Genomic DNA, 15,603 nt, shown 5'->3' with positions numbered 1-15,603 from the left:
TAAAAAGCTCTACATCCAATATAGGGCTTGAACTTGTCACCCCAAGATCAAGAATCACATGTTCTACCAACTGAACCAGCCAGGCGCCCTTCACCTAAGCAACTTTTGAAAGACAATATGACCATATTCCCTCAAGCTAAAAGCAAAACAAACAAAAAACCCTGTAAACAAATTAGCTAGTAGGACTGATTATACAGTGATACAGATCAGCAATTCTGAAACTACTACTTCATATATTCTAGAATCAAGCAAAAAAGTGTATTGTGGGAGTAACCTAATATAATGCGAGAAAACTTTATTACTGCTGGAGAAGGACGTTGCAATAGGGAGAGGAGGCTAGAATGAACTCTGTGATGCTGGGTTGGAATTGGAGCTATCACTATAAAGTCATATTTTTGGCTTAAGTAACCTTTACACCCAATGTGGGGCTCAAACTCACCACCCCAAGATCAAGAGTGGGATGCTCTATCAGCTTAGCCAACCAGGCACCCCCATGATATTTTTCAGTAGATATAGAAATACACATAGGGCTGTGTGTGTGTGTGTGTGTGTTTTCTAGCAAAGGACAAGGAAGAAATGGCATCCCAGTACCAATAAGAATATCTAGCACCCAGATCCAAGGAACCCCAGTAGAGAAAATACAAGATGGGTTTGGAACATTTTGTGGGGGTAGAAAGTAGAGAAGTGCTCAAAAAGTGATTAAAATATGTCAAAAGGGGCAGCCCGGGTGGCTCAGAGGTTTAGCGCCACCTTCAGCTCAGGGTGTGATCCTGGAGACACGGGATCGAGTCCCAGAGTCCCACGTCGGGCTCCCTGCGTGGAGCCTTCTTCCCCCTCTGCCTGTGTCTCTGCCTCTCTCTCTGTGTGTCTGTCATGAATAAATAAATAAAATCTTAAAAAAAAATAAAAAATAAAATAAAATATGCCAAAATATCACAGTGTCAGTCTGAAGGAGTTCCCACCGGCCGAACATGGGACAATATGAGTATTAAATAAGTCATGATAGTATCAGTTTAAGTAAGACCATTTAATAACCCAGTGATTAAAATAGGACTCCATGAAACATGCTTTATAGTAGAATGCCAACTTAGTAATGTGGGAGGAATGGTGGAATTAAAAAAATCACCATCGGGCAGCCCGGGTGGCGCAGCGGTTTAGCGCCGCCTACAGCCTGGCGCGTGACCCTGGAGTCCCGAGATCGAGTCCCACATCGGGCTCCCTGCATGGAGCCTCCTTCTCCCTCTGCCTGTGTCTCCGCCTCTCTCTCTCTCTCTCTCTGAATAAATACATAAATCTTTAAAAAAAATCACCATCAACAATCATAGGAATAATTGATCTGGTAAGAATCATCAACAGATGCTGAAACTAGGAGGTAAAAATTCGACGAGAAACAGATGTTGATATTATCTTAAACCATCGCTCCATAAATATTTATTAATTTCACAAAGGAAAAATAGTAATATGACAGTGAAGAAACCTAGCAGACACAACCGTATCCAGCTGATCATAATTTTGACCCATAATCTGTATGGGATAAAATGACCTCCTGTACCTCAGTTTTGTCAAAAAAATTCAACTGAGTAAGTATCAAATTGGCCTAATTCAACAATTCACTGGGCAGCATGCCATCTAGCAATAGATAGGAACTCCAATGAGCTATGGCTTTTCTATGGAAAAGGGAAGGTTTTGGGGCACTTGAGTGGCTCAGTGGTTGAACATCTGCCTTTGGCTCAGGTCATGATCCAGGGGTCCTGGGATCAAGTCCTCTTTGTACTTCAGATTTAAAAAAATAAAGGTATTTATGAAACAAGACTCATAACTAGAGATCTAGAATGAGAGGATTGACAGAATGTGGGAGAACAAAAACTATGACCAAAACCACCAAAATTCAACAATAGAAAATCTTTTAATCAGTTGGAGAAAAACCATACATAAAATATTGGGGAACAAAAATATGAATAATGCTGACTTAATTAGAAACAATAGTAGCCAAAAGACAATAGAATAACATCTTTAAAGAACTAAAGAAAAGTAGTGGTGCCTGGGTGGCTTAGTTGGTTAAGTGTGCCTTGGGCTCAGGTGGAGATCTCAGGCTGCTGGAATCCAGCCCCGCATCCAGTTCCCTGCTCAGAAGGGGAGTCTGCTTCCCCCTCTGCCCCTCCCTCTGCTCGAGCTCTCTCTCGCTCACTCTCTCAAAGAAAGAAATAAAATCTTAAAAAAAAAAAAAGAACTAAAGAAAAGTATGTCAATTCAGAATTCTATCTCCAGAGAAAAATATGCTTTTAAAATGAAGATGAAATAAAGATAATTTCAGACAAACGAAAATTTGGATTACAAGTAGCAGAACTGCAGTTTAGAAAATGGTAAAGGTGGGGCTCCTGTGAGGCTCAGTTGGTTAAGCGTCTGCCTGTGACTCAGGTCATGCCTGATCCCAGAGTTCTGGGATTGAGCCCCATGTGGGGCTCCCTACTCAGTGGGGAGTCTGCCTCTCCCTCTCCCTCTGCTTTTCCCCTGGCTTGCTCTCTCTCAATAAATAAAATCTTTGAACGAAAATGGTAAAGGAAATTCTTCAGCTTGAAGATAATTGACTTTAGATGAAAATACAGTCCCAACAGGATGGAAGGAAAAACATCAGATATGGTCAACATATGGGTAAATACAAAATATGTTTTCTTCTTTAAATCTTATTAATATACATACTGTTTAAAGTAAAATAATGCAACACTATATAGTGGGTTTATAATATATGTAGCTGAAATATGTATGACAAAATAAGTGTAAGTATTTCAGTGAAAACCCAAAGACTCATACTGGATAAAAAATTTGAAACCCAGATTACACGATATCTATCATAAACATATTTTAAATATAAAACCACAGGTAGATTCAAGGGGGAAAAAATGGAAAAAGATATCAGCCAATCAGTAAGTGTAAGAAAACTAGAGCAACTATACTAATACTGGATAAAATAGAGGTTAAGACAAGACATAGAGAAATGTTTCATAATAGAAGGGTCAATTCATTGGGATGACACACAATCATAAATGTGTATATACTAGATAATATAGCTTCAAAAATACATGAAGCAAAAACTAAACCAATGAAAGGGAGAAATAGACAAACCCAGAATTGTAGTTTTCATGTATCTCCTACTGCATATATATTCTCCTATTTGCAAAATTAGAATAAGATTGGCATTGACATTTTCTAATTATTTCTAAAGCTTTATATTCTTTTTTTTTAAGTTTTATATTCTTGAGAGGAGAACAAATTCTTCCATCTATTAACCATGGTATCAAAATATTTGAGATGGGGAGGATGCTGCAGTGGTGGATAAGTCTTGGTGGGCTTATCCCATTCCTTTCCTGAATGAACCCAATACATGACAAATTCAATGATTACTCACTAAAGACTTCTGAAGATTTTTTTTTGAAGATATTTTTTAAAAAGATTTTATTTATTCATTCATGAAAGACACAGAGAGAGAAAGGCAGAGACGTAGGCAGAGGGAGAAGCAGGCTCCATGCAGGGAGCCCGATGTGGGCCTCAATCCTGGGACCCGGGGATCACGCCCTGAGCCAGGGGCAGGTGCTCAACCCCTGAGCCACCCAGGCGTCCCTTCTGAAGATATTTTTAAAAGATTTTATTTATTTATTCATGAGACACACACACACAGAGGCAGAGACATAGGCAGAGGGAAAAGCAGGCTCCCCCCGGGGAGCCTGATGCAGGACTCGAGCCCAGGACCCCAGTATCAAGACCTGAGCCACCCAGGTGCCCCTGAGGATACTCTTCCTAATGTTCACTTTTCAATCTTCTTCATGAGGAAAACAAAAACAGTGTAAGTATATGTACTTAACAGAACTTGAAAATACATGAAGCAAAACCTGATGGAACTAAAGGGAAAACAGCAATAGGCACACTTCTCTCATACCTCTACTAGATTTTTAAAAATCAGTAAGGATAAAGGACATCTGAATGACAATTCATTAGTCCTCCCTGATCGTCAGAGGACACATTTCAAGACCCTCAGAGGTTGCCTGGAAGGGTAGATAGTACTTAACCCTGTATATACTGTTTTTTTTTTCTATACATACATACATACTATAATAAAGTTTAATTTATAAATTAGGCACAGTTAATATTTCTTCTATTATTAAGAGAAATAATAATATTTCTTCTATTATTAAGAGAAATAATAATATTTCTTCTATTATTAAGAGAAATAATAATGAAATATAACAATATACTGTATATTGTGAAAGTTTGCAATATAACAAAAGTTATGTGAATGTGTTCTCTTTCTCAAAATACCTTGTTGTGCTGTACTCATCTTTCTTTTTTGTGATGTGAGCTGATAAAATGCCTAATAATGTGAGGAAGGGAGGTGAATGATGTACACATTGTGACACAGCCTTAGGCTACTATTGACCATCTATCTCCCCAAAGGAGGAATGTCTGTTTGGGGATGGCAGGTGAGGGCTAGTAACTGAAACTGAGAAAAGAGAAATGGCCCATGAGGTGTGTGTGGCGGGCGACTTTTATCCATCACCGTAACCTAACACTAATTCATAGAACCATCTGTTCACAGCTGCAAGAAGGAGAAAAAAACGGAGAGGAGGAAGGGAAGGAGGGGACTCGAGCAAGCACGAGCGACCTTTATCTGTCATCTGATCCCCGATCGGCTATGGTTTGAGGATTTTTTATTGAATACTTGACGTATATCCACAGCCTACGTGGGCATGTATACTGAGCACCTGCTGTGCGCCTAGGAAGTAGATTATGTCCCTGCCGGTGTCAAGACTTCTTTCTTAGTCATAGCAGGGCTTCTTCAGCGAAAAACACGAAGCCAACCTCCCAGAATGCGCTTCCTTCATTCCTGGGCAGCCTTGAAGCCCCTCTCCCGGTAGCCCAACCTCAAAACGCAAGAGCCTCCCAGCCGTCTCCCCCATCACCAGCTAGCACGTGCGCTTGCGCACTCCGCCCGGCAATTTTGGGCGGGGCCGGTCCCTCCCTACCGAAGACTACATTTCCCACAGGCCTCTGCTCCTAGTTTCCTTCCGGCTTTCTTGCTGGTGTCGGCTAGGAGAGGTGAGTTGGTCGCGTGCATTGAGGAAATGGGCGCGGGGGCGGCGCGGGGGCGGCGCGGGCCTATGTGTGAACCGGGTAGCACCGACTGTGGATTTTGTGACGCTGACTGGGCATTGGGTGCCCCGAGGCGTCCTTTCCCTTTCCGCTTCAGGGCTGCACCAGTTCCTCGGCCCAGAATGGCTCCGAGTTGTATGTATGAACCCCAGGGTGAAGGCCCCCAACAAAAAGACGCAGGCTTGAGACCTGCAGCTCTGCGAACCACAGCTTCATCAGGGCTCCCTTGTAAGGAAACTGCCGCGACGTGGGAGACAGATTCCAGACTTGGCCTTTGTACTCGGCCTTTCTCTGATACTGGGAAGGCTGAGCTTTACCCCGGACTCCCTCTTAGTTGCCTCGGGTTATGTGCGTGGTGGACGGTGCGAGCAAGTGTGATAGCGGGGGTGTGTTCTGAGTTAGCCAGGCCCGGCTGAGCTCCCAGAAAGGCTCAGCGCTTCAGGATTCCCGTCTCTTCCCCCCCCCCCCCCCCCCCAAGTCCTGCTGATCTTTAGGAAGGAGAGAGAATGGAGGAGATAACCATTCGTATGTCCATTTGTATTTTCTTCCGTGAAATGTAACTTTTATTATTCTGGAAATGGAAGCATCTGTATCTCCTGGGAAAATGAAAATCAGTGCGGAATGAAAATAGAAAAAGCAGCCCTTGCATTAATCACGCTGGGAGAGAAGAGAGAGCTATATAGCCCGCTGCAAAATTAATAGAGTGTTTCATGCAGCAATTGTAAAATGCTGTAATAACTCCCTCTTTGAGAGGTAACAGCTGTTTGCTCCAGACTCGCTTTGCCATTTTTTGTTTTCTTACTGGAGATACCCAATTGCTAAATGACCCTCCCTTCAAGATAACATTTAATCTCCAATTAATCCCTGCCTCTCCTAGTCTCACCTCGAAAACTGCAACCCTTCCAGAATTGTTCCCTGCTTCCCATACATCTTCAGTCCTATAGTTGGAACTCAGCCTTTCACAAAAGAGCTTTTCTTCTCCTCCTGCATTGCATTCCAACCCTTCCTGTGGAATTTCCTCCCTCTCTCGAGTCAATAAGTCTGATTTTGTTGGCCTATTACAGGCTCGTTCAGGTGGTCTTTAGCTGGTTAGACTGTAACATGGGAAATACCCTATCCATAGGCCTGGCACTTTGCTCTTCTTTCCCAGTGAATGATGGGGGTAATGGATGAGGTTACCTCCTGCCCTCTCAGGTGGGTATTCACATAAACATTTTGCAATCATTGAATTCCTTCTGTGAACTTTCTAATCATTTAGATGGCTTGCAAGTAAACCTCCTGAAGGGAGACCAACTGGGGAGCTTTATTTTAGGATTTGATTTGTTGAGAAGATTATAGTTTAGTTGGAATCATAAGCTAGGTGTCTTAAATCTTCACCACTGCCCTGAATTCAAAAGTAGGCAAAGGTAGGAGATAGTTTGATTGGTGACAGGGTTTTCTGCTTTTGAGGCTCTTAAGGAGTTGTAATGTGACAAGGTTTTTAAAGGAAAAATCTATTAACAAGGAAGGGAATGGAAGATGTTAGTAGAAATTTGAGAAATGGTTTGAAATTTATGACAGCATGAGTTGTCAGGCCATATGTTTATGTGTTTGGTTTTTTAAAAGATTTTATTTATTTATTCATGAGAGACAGAGAGAGAGAGAGTCAGGCTCCATGCAGGGAGCCCGATGTGGAACTAGATCCCAGGACCCTGGGATCACGCCCTGAGCTGAAGGCAGATGCTCAACTGCTGAGCCATCCAGGCATCCTGATGTTTATGTGGTCTTATGAGAGGCAGTTTATGGAGCTAAATTACCAGTGTTCTAGTCCTAAAATGGCCACTTAGAGCTGGGCAAAATTGGGGTAATTTCTTTCATCTCTTTGTGTCACAGTTCCTTCATCTGTGAGTGGATAGTGTTAGAACCTACTGTAGAGGATTGCTATGAATAGATGAATCAATAAAGTCCTCAGGTAATGCTTAATACATAATTAGTGCTCAATAGATTTTCAACACTATTATGTTGTAATTCCATTTTTTTCTCATCACTTAGATCCAGTAATTTGAGGATTTTCCCACATTTGCTTCATTCATCCATGAACCCCCTTTTGTAAACTGTTAATCAGGAGGAATTGCTTATCAATGTGAAGTTTGAAATTTTTTCGCTAGCATTATAAGAGAGAGCAAGGCTGAGAAGCTCAAATATTTTGTGGAAGAAGAAAAGAGCAGAAGAAAATTTTCTTTAATAATTACAGGGAAGAGAGGTGCCTGGGTGGCTCAGTGGTTGAGCATCTGCCTTTGGCTCAGGTGGTGATCCCAGGGTCCTGGGATCTAGTCCACATCAGGCTCCCTGTAGGGAGCCTGCTTCTCCCGCTGCCTAATATCTCTGCCTCTCTGTGTTTCACATGAATAAATAAATAAAATCTTTTAAAAAATAATAATTATGGGGAAAAGTGTATGTAGTATTCTTCATCTTCAGTGATACAGCTGGCTTTCATTTAATGTTTGTTACTTTAAGTGCTTTATTATATATGATGTCTTATTTAATCCTTATAACAACGTTTTGAGATAGAATCTATAATTATCACCATCTTTTTATGGGAGGTGACTAAGGCTGAAAAGTTAAGTAACATGTCCAAGATCAGAACTGAGATTTGTATCCTGGAAGTGTCATACCAAAGGCTGTTTTAGTAATTAGTTATAACAGTATACCAAGTCTCATCATTATGGGTACTTAAAAAAAAATGCTTCCTGCCTTATTCAGTAACCTATTAGGATAGAAAAGATATTAATGTGATGAGAGCAAGCACTACCAACTTGTGTCCAGATTATACTGAAGCTATGGGGTCTGGAGGTAATGGATTTCATAGGTCAGACTTATATCTCACAAGTTTTTTGTGTGGGTGTGGTTTTTAAATTTTATTTTAATTCCAGTATCATTAATAATGCCTCACAGTTTTTATTTTAATGATGTTTTATGTGAAGTCAGATTAGTAGAACAGGGAGATCCAATAGGCCTTGGAGACTTCATAGGCCTCTTAGCCCAAAGGATTGGCTCAGAAATAAAATAAATTTATTTCTCAGGAAGATGTGAAAGGAAGCAGCCAAGAGACTGCTGTCATTACTTAAAGGACATCAGTCAGGGTGTTTTTTTTGTTTGTTTGTTTGTTTGTTTTTTTAAGACTATTTATTTATTCTTGAGAGAGAGAGAGAGACATAAGCAGAGGGAGAAGTAGGTCCCCTGCAGGGAGCCTGATTGTGGGGGGGACGATGACGATGACACTTACCCAGGACCACGGGATCACATCCTGAACCAAAGGCAGACGCTCAACTGCTGAGCCACCCAGGCATCCCCAGTCAGGCATTTTTTACGATTCGTTTCTAGATAGTACTCCAGTATACATGGGCAAAGTCAACAATAGACTTGGCTCATGAATTAGAAGGTAAAGTAAATAAAAAAATAAAAGTACTCAGGAAAAACAACAGCTGTTCTTAGAGTATCTTGGGCTTTTTTTCTCAGTTCAACAGAAGGCTAAAAGAAAAACCTTGAAATGGGGAAATTTTTGCCTTATTTGGAATATTTGTATTTGTGAGGTTCACACTGTGTTTAATATGGTGGTGACTGTTGCTGGCTGTTCCTGTAGACATTTGAAGTAGTCCTCCTAGCATACATGTGATTTTCTTTTCTGTCACAAGAATTTATTGCCACACATGTTGGAATTTTATTTTTTAAGATTTTTTTTAAGATTTTATTTATTCATAGAGACAGAGAGAGAGAGAGAGAGAGAGGCAGAGACACAGGCAGAGGGAGAAGCAGGCTCCACTCAGAGAGCCCGACGTGAGACTCGATCCAGGGTCTCCAGGATCACATCCTGGGCTTCAGGCGGCGCTAAACCGCTGCGCCACAGGGGCTGCCCAAGATTTTATTTATTTATTCATGACAGACACAGAGAGAGAGGAGAGAGAGAGAGACAGGCAGAGGGAGAAGCAGGCTCCATGCAGGGAACCTGATGTGGGACTTGATCCCGGGTCTCCAGGATCACACCCCGAGCTGAAGGTGGCGCTAAACCACTGGGCCACCGGGGCTGCCCTTTATTTAGTTATTTATTTGTATTTTTATTTATTTAATTAATTGATTTTTTAAAGTAGGCTCCACACCTTGTATGGAGCCCAGCTAGGGGCTCAGTCTCATGATCATGAGATCAAGACCTGAGCTGAGATCAAGAGTCCAGCGCTTAACCCACTGAGCACCCATGGGATTTTTTTGTTTTAAACACAGTGGCGTCATCCATTTCATCAAAATTAGGGCATCATCATCACTTTTTAATATTTGCCTGGTTTTTAGTGGTATAGATGCACTAGTATTTAATCATTTCCCCAATTAGATTCTTTTCAGCTTTTGTTCATTATAAACCATGCCTGTCAACGTACCTCTGCGGATAGCTTTATATACATGTGCAAATAGTTCCTTTAGTCTCAGAAGTGAAGTTCTGGGAACTAGCTCACAAGGTCTTTAGGGTTATCACGTTTAAATGCTTCTTCACATAGTTCTAAATTCGGACCAACATGGTGTCCATTTCCTTATGACTTTGCTACTCCGTGACATCAGTCTTTCAGACCTCACAGTTCCATCACTGTAAAAGTGAAATTTTTCTCTTTTCTTTTCTTTCTTTTGCTTTTTTCGTTCTGTGGGGCGGGGGGGGTGGTCGGTTTCTTTTATTTTGGTTTTTTTTTGTCTTCTTTCCTTTCTGTCTTGTTTCTTTTTCGTTTCTTTCGTTCTATTGTCTTTTATTTCTTTCTCTTCTCTTCTCTTCTCTTCTCTTCTCTTCTCTTCTCTTTTCAAGATTTTTATTTATTTAATCATGAGAGACCCACAGAGAGAGAGAGGCACAGGACAGGCACAGGCAGAAGGAGAAGCAGGCTCCATGCAGGGAGCCTGATGTGGGACTCAATCCTGGGCCTCCAGGATCATGCCCCAGGCTGAAGGCGGCGCTAAACCGCTGAGCCACCCAGACTGCCCAAAAGTGAAATTTTTTGGTGTGCCTTGCACACATCTCCATAATTAGTAGTGAGGTTTAGTGTCTTGTGAAAGATTATTTTTATTTTGTAGTGAATTGTTCTTGCTCGAATTCCTCTCAGGGATGTAGAAATTTAGTCTTTATTTTTTATTTATTTATTTATTGAAATCTAGTCTTTAGAAGCAAAAACCAAAGTTGCAAGATGGCCTTTTAGTTAGAGAAACGTGGACTAAGAACAGAACGTTGCTACCTAATAACTGAATCTGGGCAAATGATTTCACCCCTGAGCATTGATTTCCTGGTGTATCGAGAGATGAGAAGAAATGTATAGCAGGACAGCCCCGGTGGTTTAGCGCCGCTGTCAGCCTGGGGTGTGATCCTGGAGACCCGGGATCAAGTTCCGCCTCAGGCTCCCTGCATGGAGGCTGCTTCTCCTTCTGCCTGTGTCTCTGAGTCTCTCTCTCTCTGTTTGTCATGAATAAATAAAATCTTAAAAAAAAAAAAAAAAGTAATGCATAGGAGAGCAGTGCTGAGGGCCATTGGGGGATGTCTATGAAATGCCACCATGTAGCAATTCTCCATGAACGTTTGTTGTTGACTAACTGTAATGATCATGAATCTCCTTGTCCCTATTTGGAAACTGAAAGAGGGAGGAGGTGCAAAATATGTCCTAGGATGAGAGGTCCTGATTGGGAAACAGAGTAGTGAGTTGTTTGGGCTGGGGAAAGGCCAGTGGCAGCAGCTGCTAGGCTTAATCTGTGTGGTTTGCAGGCTTCGTATTTAGGAGGTTCAGGCAGGATCCTAGGGGCTCAAGAGGCTGTATATGGTGGTATGGCCCTTTCTTAGCCCTGAAAGATGGTACTAGAGGGAGGAGGAGTCCAGTGTCAGGACCAGATCTATACTGCCAGACCGGGAGTCCTCCTCCTAAGTATTCAGGCTTCTATACCAAATCCATCAGTGTTCAGCTGGATTCCTTAGGGCTTGGATTTCTTTACACTTCTTGTACTCTCTCCTAGTTTTTGTGAGTATGGAATCAGGGTGGGTATAGTTGTGGAGAATAGTTAGGAAGTAGGGACAGAAAAGAAAAACGCTCATTAACATAAGTCTTTTGGGGATCTCTGGGTTACATTTGGTTTCATGGCCTCTTTTTCTTCCAGATCTGGCTTATCTGGACTCTGTAGTTCTCCAGCAGAGAAATCTTGAGAAGGACTGACCAATTCTTGCATTTTGAAACCATGGCCTACGTAAGTTGATGTTCTTTTCTCCTTTTTGAAATATTATTGATCTCTATGTCATATGTACATACATACCCATTCCTTATCCTGACACTTCTTATTTAACACAACTCCACCCAAGAATTTTCTTTAGTTCCTCTCATTCCAATGAGGGTTGGGAACAAAGAGCCCAGTGAGTGTCCTTCCTACACGGCCTTCTCTCTTCTCCACTAATGTGGATCTTCTCCTGGCTACAGAATCTTCTGTCAAGAGCCATGAGGGAACAAAAGTGAAATGCCTTGAGAAAAATGCAGGCACTCTCTGCAGAAAGTCCCCTTGTTAACATTTTCCAATATAACAGCTTTTGATTTTAATACTTAAGCTTCAGAGAAGTATATCTCTGAATACAATGATTTTTAGTCTGAATTTATGTAGGAAAAATTTGTGTCCCCAGTACACAATTTGACATCTTTTCAAAGTTTTTGACCTTTTAATTGACATGTAACATACATAGAGAAAAGAACACAAGTCTTAGGTGTGTAGCTGAATGAATTTTCATACACTGAGCACATTTGTGCTAGCAGCACTCAGGTCAAGAAAGAGAATATTGGGGGATCCCTGGGTGGCGCAGCGGTTTGGCGCCTGCCTTTGGCTCAGGGCGCGATCCTGGAGACCTGGGATCGAATCCCACGTCGGGCTCCCGGTGCATGGAGCCTGCTTCTCCCTCTGCCTGTGTCTCTGCCTCTCTCTCTCTCTGTGACTATCGTAAATAATTAAAAAAAAAAAAAAGAAAAAAAGAAAGAGAATATTGGTGGTACCTCAGATGTCCCCACTTCAGTCACTCCCTGCGCACCAGGCCCAGATATAACCCCTGTGTCCTGATTTCTAACACCATAAATAAATTTTGCCTATTTTTAGAACTTTAAATAAGTGAAATTGTATAGCTCAGTATAACTCTTTTTAACAAAAAATAATGTGCAGGAGACTCTTGTTATATTTCAAATATAATTGGTAGACACTCAGGACCATCCTCGGATGTTTTGAGATGCACACAAATATCATTAAGAGGATGTGTGTTTCTGGTGCTGCCAGTGAGAATGGAGGTGTCAGAGCGTCATACAGAATGTGAGCTATCCTGCCATTATGTTTTGGTTAGAAATGCATTTTCATAGTGTATTTATTTAACATGTAGCTCTTGGGTAGTATAAAATGAGTTTCTAAAAAGTTGGGGAAGTATTGAAGAAATTGTGGGGAAAGACACAAAGCAAGTGAGAAAAGTGAATTCAGTAAAAGAGACCATGAAAATACTAAAGCTAAAGGTACATGTGGAGCAACCCATGTATACTATAATTCTGTCCTGGAGGGAGATGTGAGGCTGCTTGGAGGTTTGGAATTGACGTATAGTGCAGTGTAGTTGCAATAAATACCTGTTTAATAATGTACTATTAGAATGTCTGGTATTCAGGAATGAGTTATTGATATTAAGGGGAGATCTTTGTTTTAAAAACTTTCCTTAAAGATCTCTGGTTTAATGGAGAGAATTTGGTCCTATTTGACTGCCTAGAGGGAAAACTCCAGACTTCTTCACAGACTTGAGTTTTCCAAGGACATAAGATGAGATTTAGTGTTGGCTGGTCTCAGTCTCTGTATGCGTTGAGATCTTACAGTATATATGTAAGGCTTTTAGGATTGGGTGGATCAAGTAGGGATATAATTGGGGCCTTATATTGTAAGGCTTAAAATTTCATATGGTGACTTGATATCTTTATCATGGCTCCAAAGGCCTAATCATGAGTTCCCCTGTTCTTGCCAGATATGGTCCCTATCCAGCAGAAAAGACTCCTACCTGACTAGCCTTCCTATCAGGCAGATGATCTAAACCCCTTCTGGTCCTCACCTTATCAGAAGGTTTCACCTCCCTGCCAGCCCACAGAATTATTCAGACAAACCAGTCACATCCTCCTGTGGGGATCAGGGACACCTTACCCTCTTTTTACTACAAAGCCTGCCTCCCACAGACCCTGCTTGTTCACTCCATTCCTGAGTGCAACCCCTGTGTGGCCCTGCATGACGTGTGGTGTTCTCCTCCCCTGGGCTGTGAGTATACATGTCTAATAAATGCTGTCAGTCTCATCTGTCCAGTGTCAGGTATTGAGCCCCCTCATACTATATAGGGCAAGGAATCTCTCCCTCACCAGTGGGGAGGTAATTAGGTAATCAGAACAAAACTACAAATGGATCAAGAATCATCTCCAGCAAACCCTGAGAGAAGAATACCAGGAGCAAAGTCCATTGTGTAATTTTACAGGATGTGCTGGTTTATAACAAGGTTTCTCAACTTTGGGAGTATTAATATTTTGAGTCAGAGAATCTTTTATTGTGAGGGCTGTTGTCTGCATTGTGGAACATCAAACAGTATCCCTGGCCTTTTACCAGTGAGGTGCCTATAACACTCATATCCCCTCCCTCCTGTTGTGATAACCAAAATTGTCTCTAGACATGGCCAGATATCTTCTGGGGAGTAAAATCACTCCTGATTGAAAACCACTTGTCCAAAGTGACATCATCATGGTTCAGCATCCTCAAGTCAGGGTTGAGGAAGGGTGTTCAGTTAGGGATGATGGATGATAAAGACTAAGAAGGTCATCCAGATGCATAAGTAATAGATAATGTAGGCTGTAAGAATCAAGGAAGATTTTTGAAATTGTAATGAATTAAAATATCTAAATAGGAAAAGAAAAAGATTGAATATGATATATTCAAAATGTGGACTACCATGTACAGTTTTTTTTAAAGTTTATTAAAGAAGTGGTCCTTATAGGGAAAATGTTTATAAGAAAAATCTGACTTTATGATGAACTTGTGTCTATTTTCTTAGAAAAGATATTACAGTACTTTTGGGAGAAGTTTTTGTCAATATTTTTTCACGATTGTTAAAGGGAAAAGGAAGTGGAAGACATTTCCCATGAATTTACGGTGGAGACACATAGCTTGTAAAAGGCTTGTGTGTACAGTTTCAATTAATTGGGCCTTTTTTTGGTTATTTTATTAATTTCCAGATTTTGGGGGGTAAAAATTAATCTTATCTGCAGCCATAGGGCTATTCAAGACATGTAGAACTCTGCTTCAGTGATACTAATTTTCTTACTGTCCCCTTCACATAAGCCCTATCCCATTGCTTGTTATGTGGCCCCTTCTCTGCATTGCAGTCCTCAGTCTCCTCCCTTTTCATTTAAGAAATATTGCATTTATTTTCACAGGTAATAACATGAGTTTTATTTTTTCAGGGTTCAGTGACATTCAGGGACGTGGCCATAGATTTCTCACAGGAAGAATGGGAATTCCTGGACTCAGCTCAGAGGGACTTATATAGGGATGTAATGTGGGAGAATTATAGCAATTTCATCTCACTAGGTAAGGCTATTTATTTCAAATTGTGTTGACTTTATTGTCAATTTCAGGACTATGTTTTGAGAAAATAGATACATTTTTTTCTCTGTTTTCCAAAGGAACGGCTTTAGCTTTGTTGGGTTGGAAATAGGCTCCTGCATTTAATACTTCATCACTTTCATTCTGCTGTGTCCTTCAGATTTTTTTCAGGCTCTGTGATTTACTTGTTTCATTGGTATCCAAGGGCTGGGCTTGAATTTGGGTTGATGACAACAGAAGCGTTGTCCAAGAAATCAGATTTTACATTATATTTAAGCCCAGAATTGATGCAAATACTCACCACTCCTTTCTAATCCAGCAAGGAGAGTACCTAGCCACAGGGGTTTTGAGTCTCTGAAAATCAAGGGAGCCTAGAGAACTTACACTGTATAAAATGGATCCACAAAGTTCATTTAAAACTCAAGTAAACGCATTCTGTTTCCTATAACATATTGAGTTCTACCTGCTTTGTGGTTGAAATTTAAAATCTAAGAACTTTGAGATGCCTGGGTGGCTGAGTAGTTGAGCACCTACCTTCGGCCCAGGGTGTGATCCTGGGGTCCTGGGATCGAGTCCCACATCGAGCTCCCTGCATGGAGCCTGCTTCTCTCTCTGCCTGTATCTCTGCCTCTCTCTCTCGGTGTCTTTCATGAATAAATACATAAAATCTTAAAAAAAAAAAATCTAAGAACTTTGAATTTATCATTGAATGAATAATCCTAGAAAGGATCAGATGTCATCTCAGGAAGACTCTCCTGTCAGTAAGTTGATAATAATAAAAATAACTAATACACACACAGGTATATGTACCTATAATTG

The 15,603-nt window shown here is 41.0% G+C and overlaps 1 protein-coding gene across 10 annotated transcripts in view; it reads left to right on the top strand.

The window, feature by feature from the left end:
* The first annotated feature begins 4,457 nt into the window (after positions 1 to 4,457).
* The window catches only part of ZFP14 (ZFP14 zinc finger protein), a 31,214-nt gene continuing 20,068 nt past the window's right edge, over positions 4,458 to 15,603 (top strand). For 3 of the 10 annotated variants that reach the window (XM_038529150.1, XM_038529149.1, XM_038529141.1), the window contains exons 1-4: positions 4,458 to 5,091; positions 11,299 to 11,385; positions 13,374 to 13,452; positions 14,643 to 14,769. In XM_038529150.1, coding sequence (XP_038385078.1) covers positions 13,423 to 13,452; positions 14,643 to 14,769 — 157 coding nt within the window. In that variant the 5' untranslated portion in view covers positions 4,458 to 5,091; positions 11,299 to 11,385; positions 13,374 to 13,422. Of the gene's footprint in view, positions 5,092 to 5,148; positions 5,374 to 5,876; positions 6,340 to 11,298; positions 11,386 to 13,373; positions 13,453 to 14,642; positions 14,770 to 15,603 lie in introns of those variants that run through there. The other 7 variants (XM_038529144.1, XM_038529142.1, XM_038529143.1 and 4 more) reach the window with 7 other exon arrangements.

The sequence above is a fragment of the Canis lupus genome, chromosome 1 (genome assembly GCF_011100685.1).
Source record: "Canis lupus familiaris isolate Mischka breed German Shepherd chromosome 1, alternate assembly UU_Cfam_GSD_1.0, whole genome shotgun sequence".
In the NCBI taxonomy this organism is placed as follows: domain Eukaryota; kingdom Metazoa; phylum Chordata; class Mammalia; order Carnivora; family Canidae; genus Canis; species Canis lupus.
Note: the sequence above shows the minus strand (reverse complement) of the source record. Positions and strands in the feature narration are given on the sequence as shown.